The following is a 14,164-nucleotide window of genomic DNA, read 5'->3' on the forward strand; positions in this document are numbered from 1 at the left end:
TTTTTTTTTACCTTTTTGTAACAAAATCATTGTACATTCTAATCCACATCTATACTTTGGTTCAACTTAAAATTTTGCAAGTGCCCCACTCTAAACATTCTCACAATCCTATTAAAGCTTTTACGTTGGATCACCTTATTTTTCAACATTCATCTTGCAAGTTAACTAATGATGTGAAGATGTAAAATAAAGGTTGTAACTGCAAATTATTTATTTGTAACAGTAACGTTGCATCTCACAATGGTTTTCAGAACATTTCAATTGAATATTGTACAGCCTCCATTACTATATTCAGTTTAGTTCAGATTGTCCTCCTGTGCCAGCAATAAACAATCCAGTCTAAAAAGAAGGATTACTTCTTCAAACTTCTCAAACACTCAGTTTTATAACCCCTTTAAACTTTTAAAACACTGAATGCACCAAGATGTAGACAAGCTTAAGATGATCATGCATGCATTTAGCAATTTCTACAGGGCATATGCAGAGTTCCAGCAGAAAACAAAAAGAAAACCAGTCTTTTACTCTTTTGATTCAGATTGTACTGCAGCAGAAATAAAATTGACATAATAAATAATAATAAGAAAACAGACTTCTGGAATATTGATAAAGTGCTTATTTTTTCAAATTTCTGATAACACTGTCAGCTTTATAAAACTTACCACACTGAATGCAAAAATATGTTCATAGGCTTAGGATGACCATTAATCTGCACTTTGCAGTTTTCCTAAGAGCGTGTGTACTTTTGGGGACATTTTCTGAGAATCTAGCCCCATAAAAACTTTCTGGAAAACCTCGAGAGTGTAACGGATGCTTTTAGGGTAGGCAAGATTGAGAATGTAGATCAAACCGAGCAGTAGGGCACAAGCAGATGTGACAGAGCTGAGTCCATTTAAAACTGTTACGCCTTCGATAACGATACCAATGTCCTCCGGAGGAAGTTCGATACATCCTTCTGGTCGAATGGAAAACACCGCCATGGTCACCTGCTCCAAATCGACCTGAAGGTCATCTTGCGGACTGTCCTATAGAGAGCAGACAAATATTTATGACATGCATCGGTATCCAACCAATTGGAATTTAAAATTAAGCGCTGAGTTTACAATCGAGCTCCACAGTCTCCCCCCCTCACAGTCACGAGTCGGGGTCAAACATAAAAAATCCCATGTATATTTAGCGTTGAGTTTTCGAAAAAGTCAACTATTAAGAGTTTAACATCACGCCGCCGGCTAATCAGCTATGTGCTAACTCACAGACATGAAACATACAAGGTAAAAATGAAGATTTGTCTAAAACATTATAAACAAAACTGTAAAACAACCTACTGTGACCTACTGTGAAGAAGACGTTATGTTTATATGAACAGGGAAATAACCCAATAGCAGCACTGGCTTTGCATTGCATAACATTGTTCTGATGTATTTAACATTTCTCGCTTATCTTTTGATTAAGTGTTGACGACTGTTCGCATTCTCATTCCCAGAGCTCTTTTTGTTAGCCTCCTCCATGTTAATGCTAGTCCAGTGTTTAAGTTTCCCCTGATCCATTATGATCTGACTCCACGACCATTTTGTTTCTGTCGGATAAACTTTTTATTTACCAGTGGTCTGTAAAGTCATTGGAGTTGTGTTCAAGGCTAGTCTATTCAAAGCAAAGTGGCAAAAGCTAGCCCTCATTTGGGGTCTTTGGTGTCTAAAGGATATACAGGAAGTAGCTCAAATAACGGACATGCGCTTTGTAAAACCCCCCTGTGATTAGAGTGGTTGACTGTTCCAGGTCCCCTGCTAGTTACCCCTAACATGGTACATCCCACTTTGCCTTTGCTTGTTTGAGCTAGTTCTGCACAGTAGCGTGTGTGTGAAGCGGTTGCTTCAGCCTTTTATTCTAAGAATGTGCGTGTGGGTTAATATGAACGTAAGTGTCCTTAATCTAGTCATTACTCCTTACTAGTAATACGTTTATTGATGCACATAGTAAAGTTTGCATTTTCGTAGTTTGCGCAGTCACGAGTCACCCGAAAGGCACATGTTCAGTTATCCAAGATTGAGTCACCTGTGTGCAGAGTTGCCCAGAGCTAAAGGCAGCCCTGCCCTTGCAGTACATTTTTTTGTCCATAAGAGGGCAGCATTTGGACACATTTGAGCTGCCCATGTCGCTTCTTTTTTTTATATCATTATTTTAGACTGATGTACAGTCCCAGGGTCAGCGGTTAACTATCCCGTCCGGCCTTCGAGGCTCCGAGAGACTGTACAGCGGGGAAGTGTGTGGCTGAAGGCAGGTGGGGAGGTGTGAGCCCCAAATGTAGGGAGTCGGAACAGTGGAAGTCTGCATCACGGCATCACGGTTTAACCGGGAGTTGCGAAGATAACTGTTATCCATAAGGCAAAGCAAAATTCAGTCGCCCCCCCCCCCCCCACACACACACACACACACACACACACAAGGCAATTCAAAGTACAATCCAGTTACATAAAATCACAAGAGGCAGGTTGTAAGGAAAATATGTTACCTACCACAAATTCCTTGACAAGATCACCAGTATCCTCCCCAAGAGCAATGGCAAGGGCCTTCAGGAGACATTCTCTCTTCAGATTGATGTCTTCAGCCTGAAATATAAATATAACAATTAATATCAAGCAGCAATTCGACAATAAGATGAACCTTGGAGAAGGGGTCAATTATGATTAGGAGGAACTCTTACTCACATTATGCAATTGCGTTTAAGTGTCAAAGCTTAAAAATAAAATTCCCAGTGAAACTCATGGATGGCATTGTGTTTTGTGCACTATTTTCAAGTAATAAAGAAAAAAATAGATAAACTAAGGCCGACTCAGAGCAGCAAAAAAATCTGACCAAAATTGGACAAAAAGGGTCAATAAGTCTGCGCTCAGCTTACAGCAGGACAGAATCAGGACTAAAGCAGTCAATTACCTGGTCAAATGTGTGCAGGATAGGAGTGATTTTGGCCCCTGCAGTTCCTTTCTTGGATCTTGCCAATGCCAACAGTCCACTGGAGTAGAAGTCAAGTTGTTCAAAAAACTTGGACTCGAGAGGGAGGGCCACAAGCCTGTGGAATTCTTCATTCACCTGAAGCAAAAGGAGTGTTAACGTACAAATTTGCCAAACTAGGCAGTTAGAAAGGACACTACCTCTCGCTGACTGAAAAGGGCTGCCATCTGTCCTTGAAGTCAGATGGTGGTTGCTGGTCAACCACCTCTTGTCGTCTATAGGCAAACGTTCGGGCCATTTTGTCACGGACAGCTTGATCGTTGTTTTGTTTCTGCATTTCCCTCAATATATCTAGTCTTTCTCTTTCAAGAGCAGCACATGTCTCTCCTACAGGTAAGGTCGGGTAAAAGTTGGCCTCTGCCCTTCTTGCTCGTTTCATCTTCCTGGTAACAGATTTGTTATCTTTGGATCTGGCATTAATGGACAACTCGGGGCATCCAAGAACTTTCAGCTGGGTTCTGTAGTTCCCCATTTTGTACTTAAGTCTGTGCTTCCATCCATAAGCACCATTAAATGACCCAGGTTCTTTCAAGCAAGGATGTTTTTCAATCAGTGCTTTTGCCACTTCACTAAAATGAGCATCTGTCGGGTATGGGGTGTACTTGTACATGTCCTCAGTGAGAGCATTCAAGATGTCAGACTTCGGCTTTGTGTTTAGGGTTAACACTTTGTTGAAGGCGTGGTATGCCATATTTCCTCTTGCCAACTGGACTTCAGTGTCATGAAAACTGTCTTATGGGAAACTTACTTAGCCACTGCTCTTTACGGGTTGTATTGGACTCGGGAGATGACAAAAGGATCGTGTCATTTGATGCCACAGAGCTAACCTCATCTGATTCACGTGAGGTACCTGGTGTAGCTACATCGGTGACTGTGATAACAAGTGGCGTTATTTCCAGTTTTATGACCTTGATTGTTCCCATATCTGTCAGGTCATTAGTTGAACTAAGATTGAAAAAATCATTACCGAAGTCTTTATCCATGTATTGCAGACGAATGTCAGTCAGTCCAAAGGTGTTCTGAACCACATCAATCAGTTCCTCAACAGACTTGGGAATTCCATTTAGAAGAGTCAATTTCTCAATATTGTTGTCACCAAAGATGACTTTCAGTCGTGCAGGTTGGGAAGTCTCCATCGCCATGGAAATCTGGAAAGAATGAATGCAAAAAGATATTGCATAAGTAGAGTGAACTGACATGACATTTATAACTAATCATAATGTATGGGTGTATATGTGTAAATTTCATAAAGTACAGAGTAAGTTAAAAGCAAACGTTTCCCAAACTTCTCTGGCAACAGCCCCAACTTAAAACTAACTACTAGTCCAACCCCCCAAAAAATATTTTGACTGGCCACTAAATTTATTGGTATTGTGAACAACACATTGAGAACTTGTGGTGTATAAATAATGCTATACATGAAATAAACATACATAAATGCCAGGCAGATTCTATAATTGAAAAAAAAATGTAACAATCCATTTTGAGTTTCATACCCTTTAAACATGAATGTATCGTTTTAAAGGGGGGGTATTATGCAAAATGGACTTTTTCAAGCTTTACATCATGTTATTAAGTCATTCCCTCATTAAAAACATGCCTGAAGTGTTGCCTTAGCACATTCACGTATTTTCGAGTAATCTGTAGAAACTCTGATGGCGGCCATTTTAGGGATAAAACGCCTGATTCCTTCAGGAAACGCCCTCGACCTCCAGGATACGCCTCCGACCTTTCGTCACCAGCCGAGTAACCAACCACTGCTCCTCAGCAGAACCCCCTCCCCGCAGTGTCTAGCCCTAAGATGTAAACAGAGTCATCATGGAGGATTAGCTCCATGTGTTGTGAACCGGAGCCACAGCAGACTTTTACAAAGACACACATCAGTGTTTCTGTTACCGAAACACCCAGGATTAAAACCGGTGACAAGAACACTTATTTCAGTGTCTGGTTCTGCGCTGGGCCTTGATGATGCACAGAGCCTCCGGAGAAAGCTAATGCTAAGCTAAACCCCGAGTCATCACGTGAAAACGAGAAATATGCACACATAAAGTCAATAAAACCACCACACACATAAAGAACCGTTTAACAATGATCACACACGGAGCCTGGCTTGTTGATTTGGAAGTTTATTGCTCACATTTCATCTACAATGGGTCATAGCCGAGTGGTTTTCTCCTGGAGCTAACAAGCTAGCCGCGACAAGCTAACGGGAAAATTTACTGAATACAAGCAGCATATTATGCATTGAAAACGTCACTAAAACAGGCAACTGCTTGAAGCAGCCTTTATGATGATCACACACGGAGCCTGGCTTGTTGATTGTGTAGTTTATTGCTCACATTTCATCTACAGTGAGTCGTAGCCGAGTGGTTTCTCCCGGAGCTAAGGCACTATTAGCCGTGACAAGCTAACAACCTTCACCTTCACAACATTCATTGAAAACAGGCAGCATATTATGCACAAATAACGTCAATAAAGCAGCAACTACTCGAAGCAGCCTTTACGATGATCACACAATGAGCCTGGCTTTACACATTTGTGGTTTATTACAGACTTTTCATCAACAATGAGCTGTAGTCGATTATAACAAGCTAACGGGGTAAAAACCATTGTCCACCTGCACAGATAATGTCCGTCTTTGAATGGTCTGGGCTCCTGCAGATCCTGGTGTCGTCCATGGGGGTATAGTTAGAGATCCATAGGGCAGTTACAAAGAGATAGCCTCCAAACAGCAGTTATTTTTCAGGCAAGAGCCCCTTCCAAGCGTCCGGTGTGGAAGGTTTGTCTCCAAATCATATCCTGTGTGGCCATTGTTCCCAAAGTGATAAACAGCAGCTCCTTTCCAACAATAAAAATTAAAATGCACCGATCGTAGTTTCAATACTGTTGAGAAAACGAGCGCAGTGTTGTTGTGATGCCACAGACAGCGTGTGGAGGGGGCGTGTCGGAAAGGGTCAGAGGTTCTTAAAGAGACAGAGGCCTATTTCAAGTCATTTGCTAACGCCATTTTGAAAGAGCAATTTTATACAAGGCAGTTATTCTAATTTACTGCATTGACAGACCAACAGAAGGTTTGGTCATCATTGTAGTGTGATATAGACTGGTGCTATGTGGCTGAAAAAAGCATAATACCCCCTCTTTAATGACACAAGCTGCTTTCCTCCAACTCTGTAGTCCACCAGTGGATATAGGTCCAAGAGTTCTTCTAGCTCCAGTAGTTTAAGTTCCTTAAGTGGAGACAGTTTTAGATAAAATGATTAAATAAAAGTTCAATATACCATCCACCCATCCTATAAAATATGGTGTTTTGGAATATGGCCATCTCAATGATCTCACCGAAGGTAGGGAGTCCCTCCTATTGCGCAATGGACAACTAGCATTCCATGCACAAGTTTGTAGTGCTTCAGCAGCAGTGATCTTCTTTCACAGGTGTGGTTGCAGTCTTTACAATTACACATTCAATCTCCACTTGAAAAAGAAAACAAAAAAGTGGAACCCACTGAACTAACAATGCACTTATTAATTTATTTCTACAAGAGTTAAAGTAGCAGATTAAATAACTCACCTCAGATATTCCTGTCCAAAGTCCTCCAAGATAGGCTTAGAATTGTTTTGCAGGATAAATATCAATTACACGTCATCTATAAGAGAAATAAAATTAAATATGTTCACTACTTTGTTTTATTCCAAACAGCCTCTGGTTGATTATTACGTGTAAAAATGAGATAATGGCTGTCATTTAGACTTGCATGTGCAGGGAAAAAAAAGAAAAAGTATTTCCAAATAGAATAAAAGTAAATGTGCAATGTCAGGTGTGTTTAAATTTGTAGTCCACAGTGAAATTATTTCATTAATCCATAGAACTTAGTCAATACCACCAACTTAATGTCAACTTACCAAATTTATTTTACATTTACTCACATTAGAAACAGCTAAATATTAAATGTTGTGAACTACATAAGCATTATTATTACTATTTTTACAGATCTGCACGATTCACGTGATTCCATGACTGTGGCTAAGCGGAGAACATTTTTTAAACGCGAAGTCGTCAGCATGTACGTTACTATTCTGTGGAATACAGCCAACAGGCCTTCGTGGTTGGTAAAGTTATCTGACATGTGTAGAGAAAAAGTAATCTCACTGGAAATATATTGCATTTTAAGCCTAAATCCGGTTGGTTTATCGTCTGGGTAAAGCGCCAGCATCGTTAAAATGCATAAAATAAACCAATTTTCGAACGCGGTCACCAGACATCCATTTATCCACAGAAACTTTCACAGCGCAAAGTAACGATAAATGGCAAGTCGTCCAGAATAAAAGTTACACGATTTAACAAACTTACGCACGTTGTCGGGTTGTTCTGACCGCTCGGCAACTTCGGTAATGGCGTCTCTCCAACTGCAGAGAGAAGAGAAGGGGGAGGAACCAGGATCCGAAAACAGAGGAAAGAGCGGGCGAAACACGGACGGTGCATTATGGGAGTTGGAGTTCTCAGGCTCAGTGCATTGCCGTTTTGTACGGCAGAATTCTTGAGTTAATGCGTAACTTTTTACAATTATCGACGCGAAAAGAAAAGGCTATTTTGATCTAAAACATAAAGGATGTAGAATCTTGATATATTAAAGGAATAGGCCACCGTTTTTACATACTAAAATATGTTCTTACCTCACTTTAGTCGAGTTAATATATCCCCGTCTGGTCTTTGTCCGTGCGCTCACACATACGCAGCCTCTCCCACATGTCACATAGCTCCAAAAAAGCTCACGATAGAAGCTACCAAGCTCTTCCACGTGTTCCCTATTTAAATAAAGTTACGTGAAGTGTTTTCATGCGAAGTATATTTACACAGAAATGTAACATGTCGATTTTATAAGCAAATAAAAAGGGGGACTATATTGTGAGGCGTAATGATACAGGAGCAAAACGTCCGCGCAGTAACTCCTAAAGGTTATTGACGGAAGTGAGCGGGGAAGTCTTTAGGAGTTACTGCGCGGACGTTTTACTCCTCGGATATATTAACACGTCTAAAGTGAGGTAAGAACATATCTTAGTATGTAAAAACGCTGGCCTATTCCTTTAAAGGAAAAACTTACCAAAATTCACCAGAAACCGATGATATTCACAAGTAGCGTTTCAGAGAGCGCAGAGATAATACGTCACGCACTTGACGCACATTTGAATGCGTCACACCATACGCAGGAGAAGAACTTCATTTTGAACTTTAGGTCAAAGTAATAAATGACTTTGGTGTAAAGGCCTAAATACACTTATTACAGTGTGGTCGCTAATGCTAAACTCTGTTTTTAAGTCTGTGAATCATGGAGGCTCGCCCTTAGACCTGACGCTCCTCGCAGACAGAGAGGACAAAGCAGATGAAGAGATTCTGTGGGAAGAGAGTAGAGCTTGGTATCGTTCTGTTTTTTTTTATACCCCTACTGTAATGATACCCGCTTTTCAGTAGCGGTGCCGGAACTTTACTTTCGTCGATACCCATGGTTTTGTAATTCAATTAAATCATTTGGTAACGCTTTATATTAAGAGTACATGAATTCATGCATGATTTCATCGTAATTCATGATGAATTCATGCATGAAGAAACCAACCACGCCAAGGACCAAACTTTGTATAATCTTACAACTAAAATGATCTCATGATTAGTTCATCATGAGTTCATTATGAATGTGCCACTTAAAACAGCTTTGAAAACTAAAAAGATACAGAACCTGTTTTAGGAGAGCAATAACACACAGAAGAGAGATTAAATCAACTTTTTAAAATTCATTTATGATTACACAATACCAAAAAATATAACAATGCTTTAGTAAGTATTATGTTTGCAGGGGCTCTCAGTCGCCCAGGAAGTATTCATTTAGTGAAGCTCTAAACCGACAGGCCTGAGTTGGTTGATTTGAGGATGTTTTGCTTCTATTTTAGGGCCTTAGTGTTATGGGAGACATGTCGAGTTTGGCTTTACTTGTTACTTTTTCTGACCACAAGAGCTAAGAAGCTTCTGCGAATAGAACAAAAAATCTTCAATTCAACAAACAGTCCAGTCGCTTCAGGTGTTTAGGGCAGCAACAATTATCTAAACAGAATTTAAGTTGCAGTTTCAACAATTTAACAAAATGTCACAAAGCCTAAAATTAATATTTTCTTAAACAATTGTTTGTTGACAAAGGAATTTCTTTTCTTTTTTTTGTTTGTTTTTTGTTCCTCGTCTGAAGTTGTACGCAGCTCATGTTTCACACTTGTTTGGAATATAGGGTCCAGGAAGTGCTCAGAATGTCCAAACTCAAAATCAATTTACAAACGTCCCAAAATACATCGCAATGTTGGTCATTAAAGTTAAAAAACATAATAAAGCATTTCATGAGTTACAGATTCAACTCCACGTTCATATCAACTATATCAAGAACAGCTAAACAGTTGTTTTTGTTGTTTAACTCATTGATTGTTCCATATCTGACCTATTGCATTGAAGTGTGGGGAAGTGCCTGCAAAACATACATTAATCACATGTTTTTGTTACAGAAAAGAGCGATTAGAGTCGCCAGTGGAAGTGGATACAGAGACCAGACCAATCCTTTATTCATACAACTAAAAACACACAGTTTAACCTTTCAAAAAACATGTATAGAGCTCATCTGGAAAGTTTACCAAATAATTTACAAAGCAGATTCAATAAGAGAAAAAGCAGAAATGAACTAAAAGGTACTGAGATTTTTACAAAACCCAGGTTTCCATCGGCAGCAAAGGAAAGATGTATCTCAATCAAAGGAGTCACTCTGTGGAACAGTCTTGATTGCAAAGTGAAAACATCTATTTCCATTGATGTGTTTAAGAAATATGTAAAATCATCAATGTTACAAAAATATGATACTGCGGAGTAGCAGATCAACTTTATGTGTTTTGTGTTTTGATGTCATGGAAAAAAAAAAAAAAAAAGAAAGACGGCTGCATGAGACAGTTTAACATTTAAATGAACCGGAACTGTAAATGAGTTTGTGTTGATTAGGGGCAGACATTATAAGTTTTTACTTCTTTCTGCTCCTTTTCATTCATGCTAAATGCTGTTGTCGCATTTTTAAATGAATGAAATAAATAAAATAAAAAAAATTAAAAATTAAATAATGCACAGGCGTGAAAGATCAGAAAGAAATCCGATTATATCAATATCAGGTAATGTCAATCAGAAATCATCACCGAGTTTTGGTTTTTATGTAACTGATGTAAACGTAGCCACCGAGGAGCCGTTATCAGAGAGCATAAACCCAGGGAACAGAGGCTCAGTGAAGGTGGTGTTGAAGGTGTGGAGGAGGATCAGCTGCTCAGGGGAGACTGTGTAGAAGGACAGAGAGCCGGCAGCACAGTCCACATACACTGCTACTGTCCCAGAGGAGGAGCCGGGCTGAGGGAGGCGGGTTTGTTGTTTTTTATGATGAACAGAGAAACCACATTCAGAGCACTCGAGACTCCAGGACAGAGCATTAAATCCAAACGCAGAGTCATTACCAAACCCTTTCCTGTCGATTCCTCTGTAAGACACGGATATATAAACATGTCCACTCCACTGGACCTCCCAGTAACAGCGCCCAGTCAGACCAAGGCCACACAGAAGCTGAGGCCAAGTGTCAAATCTGTCCTGATGATCTGGATACGGCTGCTCGTCTCCCGCACGTGTTGCCTTCTTATTGTTGTCAGACAGTTTCAGTTCAGTTTGAGCCGAGTTTGAATCCAAAAAGAGTTGACAGAAATCTGGAGAGAAGATGCAGCAGTTATTCTCCTGTAGAGACTAAGCTTCTGCTATTCTACTACTATATTATACTTATTTTACTGCATTTTACACAATATCTTGTGTCTGTTAGAGGAGGTGGTTTAAATGTCTATTTTTGATCTTATTCATTGTACTTGCGGTCGCTGTATCGGTCTGTCGTGGTGAAGAGGGAGCTGAGTCGGGGCAAAGCTCTCGATTTACTGATCGATCACTGTAAACCCAAATTAGTAATCATTACTAAAGCCGCGCATGGTAAGTGATTGCACTGGGATGTCTAGTTTTTACAAAATCCAAAACCTAACAAATCAAGCTCTGTTCACGTAAAGTCTTGTGTCCAAGATAATTCATAACTAAAGAACTCAAGCTTTTAAAACAAATGTTTACGAGTAATCAACTTCACCATTACCTGTGTATATTAGTAATCATTATACATGTTTATCATTATTTATTTATCATGTTTATGAGTATTTATGCATCATATTCATGAGAATGTATTACCCTTGTTTATTAGAATTATTAAATGTAAATCATAATCATGTTTTTTATTTTACATTACACAATAATAGACTGTATATCCGTTGTTTCTTACATAAAAAAGACAATTTCATTTTATTTTCCACAATTTTTTTTGTAAAAATAGTGCAATAGCAACATTTTAAACATTTAAATGTAAGTATTCCAGTCTTCTGTTACCAATAAGCAAAGCGTTAAACATTTTTAACATAAATATAAAACAAAAAGTACAGTAAAGTACAGTAAAGTACATCATTTACATCTTTAATGTGGTCAAAAGACTATGGAACCCAGGAATGGCTTAGACAGGTAAACATACATTTTAACTCACTTCACATTTTAATGAAATATGTACTGCTGGATATATTTGTAGCCACCTTTTAAAATACAAACTTCTAGCTGCTAAATAAATTTTCAAAACACCAAACTTTTTGTTGACCTATTTGTCTTAAAAAAAAAATAGGACCGGCACTATTTTACATAAGCAATAGATTTTCAGTGTTTGAAGTCTCTGCTTTATTACCTGTTGAATGAACTGGAGGGTATTTCAGATTTTCATGGGGTAGTTTAGGTGGAGTCCATATGTGAGTTCAAAAAGGAGGCAGACAGCTTCTGGCAGGGTCGTCAGCTTTTCCACAACGTTACCCTCAATGATGATTTTCAGGCTCGCTGGGTGAAGATCTGATGTTGAGGGAGAGGCATCTTCCGGATTCACCAACAAGATCCCAACGTCAATTTGGCCAAAGCACTCATCACCGTCCTGAAGATAAACAAAAAATATTGCCAGAAATATAACCATTATTGAAAAAAAAATGACTGAGCTACAACAGACCACCATTAAAGAGGGGGTATTATGCTTTTTTCAGCCACATAGCACCAGTCTATATCACACTACAATGATGACGAAACCTTCTGTTGGTCTGTCAATGCAGTAAATTAGAATAACTGCCTTGTATAAAATTGCTCTTTCAAAATGGCGTAGCAAATGACTTGAAATAGGCCTCTGTCTCTTTAAGAACCTCTGACCCTTTCCGACACGCCCCCTCCACACGCTGTCTGTGGCATCACAACAACACTGCGCTCGTTGTCTGCGTACAGTATTGAAACTACGATCGGTGCATTTTAATTTTTATTGTTGGAAAGGACCTACTGTTTATCACTTTGTGAACAATGGCCACACAGGATATTATTTGGAAACGAACCTTCCACACCGGACGCTTGGAAGGGGCTCTTGCCTGAAAAATAACTGCTGTTTGGAGGCTTCTCTTTGCATCTGCCATGCCCTATGGATCTCTAACTATACCCCCATGGACGACACCAGGATCTGCAGGAGCCCATACCATTCAAAGACGGACATTATCTGTGCAGGTGGACAATGGTTTTTCGAGGTTACCCGTTAGCTTGTTATAATCGACTACAGCTCATTGTTGATGAAAAGTCTGTAATAAACCACAAATGTGTAAAGCCAGGCTCATTGTGTGATCATCGTAAAGGCTGCTTCGAGTAGTTGCCGGTTTTATTGACGTTATTTGTGCATAATATGCTGCCTGTTTTCAATGAATGTTGTGAAGGTGAAGGTTGTTAGCTTGTCGCGGCTAATAGTGCCTTAGCTCCGGGAGAAAGCACTCGGCTACGACTCACTGTAGATGAAATGTGAGCAATAAACTACGAAATCAACAAGCCAGGCTCCGTGTGTCATCATCATAAAGGCTGCTTCAAGCAGTTGCCTGTTTTAGTGACGTTTTCAATGCATAATATGCTTGTATTCAGTAAATTTTCCCGTTAGCTTATCGCGGCTAGCTTGTTAGCTCCGGGAGAAAGCCACTCGGCTATGACCCATTGTAGATGAAATGTGAGCAATAAACTTCCAAATCAACAAGCCAGGCTCCGTGTGTGATCATTGTTAAACGGTTCTTTATGTGTGTGGTGGTTTTATTGACTTTATTTGTGCATATTTCTCGTTTTCACGTGATGACTCGAGGTTTAGCTTAGCATTAGCTTTCTCCGGAGGCTCTGTGCATCATCAAGGCCCAGCGCAGAACCAGACACTGAAATAAGTGTTCTTGTCACCGGTTTTAATCCTGGGTGTTTCGGTAACAGAAACACTGATGTGTGTCTTTGTAAAAGTCTGCTGTGGCTCCGGTTCACAACACATGGAGCTAATCCTCCATTATGACTCTGTTTACATCTTAGGGCTAGACACTGCGGGGAGGGGGTTCTGCTGAGGAGCAGTGGTTGGTTACTCGGCTGGTGACGAAAGGTCGGAGGCGTATCCTGGAGGTCGAGGGCGTTTCCTGAAGGAATCAGGCGTTTTATCCCTAAAATGGCCGCCATCAGAGTTTCTACAGATTACTCGAAAATACGTGAATGTGCCAAGGCAACACTTCAGGCATGGTTTTAATGAGGGAATGACTTAATAACATGATGTAAAGCTTGAAAAAGTCGATTTTGCATAATAGGCCCCCTTTAAGACTTACAAGAACAGGAACTAGTTAAAGACGCCCTGTGAGGTGTCTAAGGGTGCGGTTTCATATAGCAAGCAGGTGGCAGATACTTCAAATTGTTTGCAATCATTATTAATTTTGGTTATGTCGAAACGTTATCTCGCTTTTTGTTTTGTGTTAAATTAAGAATATTTATGGACTGGCTGGAGCTCCTAATGAAGGCTAATTTTGGCTTGTTCAAATTAGACAATGAATGTCAAATTATTAAAGATGCCTATTACAAACTAAATGTATACTTACAAAGCTAGATTTGAAGAACTCAGTGATTGTCTCAGAGTAGGTGATGAAGTCCTCTCAGTGACTGTAAGACAGAAAGCATGATACTTTAAAAGAAAAAGTAGTATCTCATACACTCCAACAGAGA

At 39.7% G+C, this 14,164-nt stretch overlaps 3 protein-coding genes across 3 annotated transcripts in view; all 3 read right to left on the bottom strand.

The window, feature by feature from the left end:
• The window catches only part of LOC306964895 (interferon-induced very large GTPase 1-like), a 470,425-nt gene that overhangs the window by 310,474 nt on the left and 145,787 nt on the right, over positions 1-14,164 (bottom strand). The window lies entirely within an intron of this gene.
• LOC306963946 (uncharacterized protein) lies at positions 646-7,617 on the bottom strand. Its single transcript, XM_079557723.1, has 4 exons — positions 7,352-7,617; positions 2,929-3,084; positions 2,511-2,603; positions 646-1,022 (listed from the first exon to the last, which is right to left on the bottom strand). Exons 1-4 carry the CDS (start codon positions 7,481-7,483, stop codon positions 702-704), a joined length of 702 nt encoding a protein of 233 aa, XP_079413849.1. The 5' UTR covers positions 7,484-7,617; the 3' UTR covers positions 646-701.
• The window catches only part of LOC306964355 (NLR family CARD domain-containing protein 3-like), a gene marked incomplete at its 3' end in the record, with an annotated part of 52,983 nt that continues 49,044 nt past the window's right edge, over positions 10,226-14,164 (bottom strand). The window contains exons 12-13 of the mRNA XM_079558347.1: positions 10,522-10,764; positions 10,226-10,347 (exon numbers count right to left, since the gene is read on the bottom strand). Coding sequence (XP_079414473.1) covers positions 10,226-10,347; positions 10,522-10,764 — 365 coding nt within the window. The remainder of the gene's footprint in view (positions 10,348-10,521; positions 10,765-14,164) is intronic.

The sequence above is a fragment of the Gobius niger genome, assembly GCF_951799975.1.
Source record: "Gobius niger genome assembly, chromosome: 6".
In the NCBI taxonomy this organism is placed as follows: Eukaryota; Metazoa; Chordata; class Actinopteri; order Gobiiformes; family Gobiidae; genus Gobius; species Gobius niger.

Excerpts from the sequence above, each read along its gene's own strand:
- LOC306963946 (XM_079557723.1), bottom strand. The coding sequence starts at position 7,483 with ATGCACCGTCCGTGTTTCGCCCGCTCTTTCCTCTGTTTTCGGATCCTG. Across the intron at positions 3,085-7,351 it reads AGAACAACCCGACAACGTGC|GTGAATGAAGAATTCCACAG; the intron begins GTAAGTTTGTTA and ends CTTTTGCTTCAG. Across the intron at positions 2,604-2,928 it reads TCCTGCACACATTTGACCAG|GCTGAAGACATCAATCTGAA; the intron begins GTAATTGACTGC and ends TTTATATTTCAG.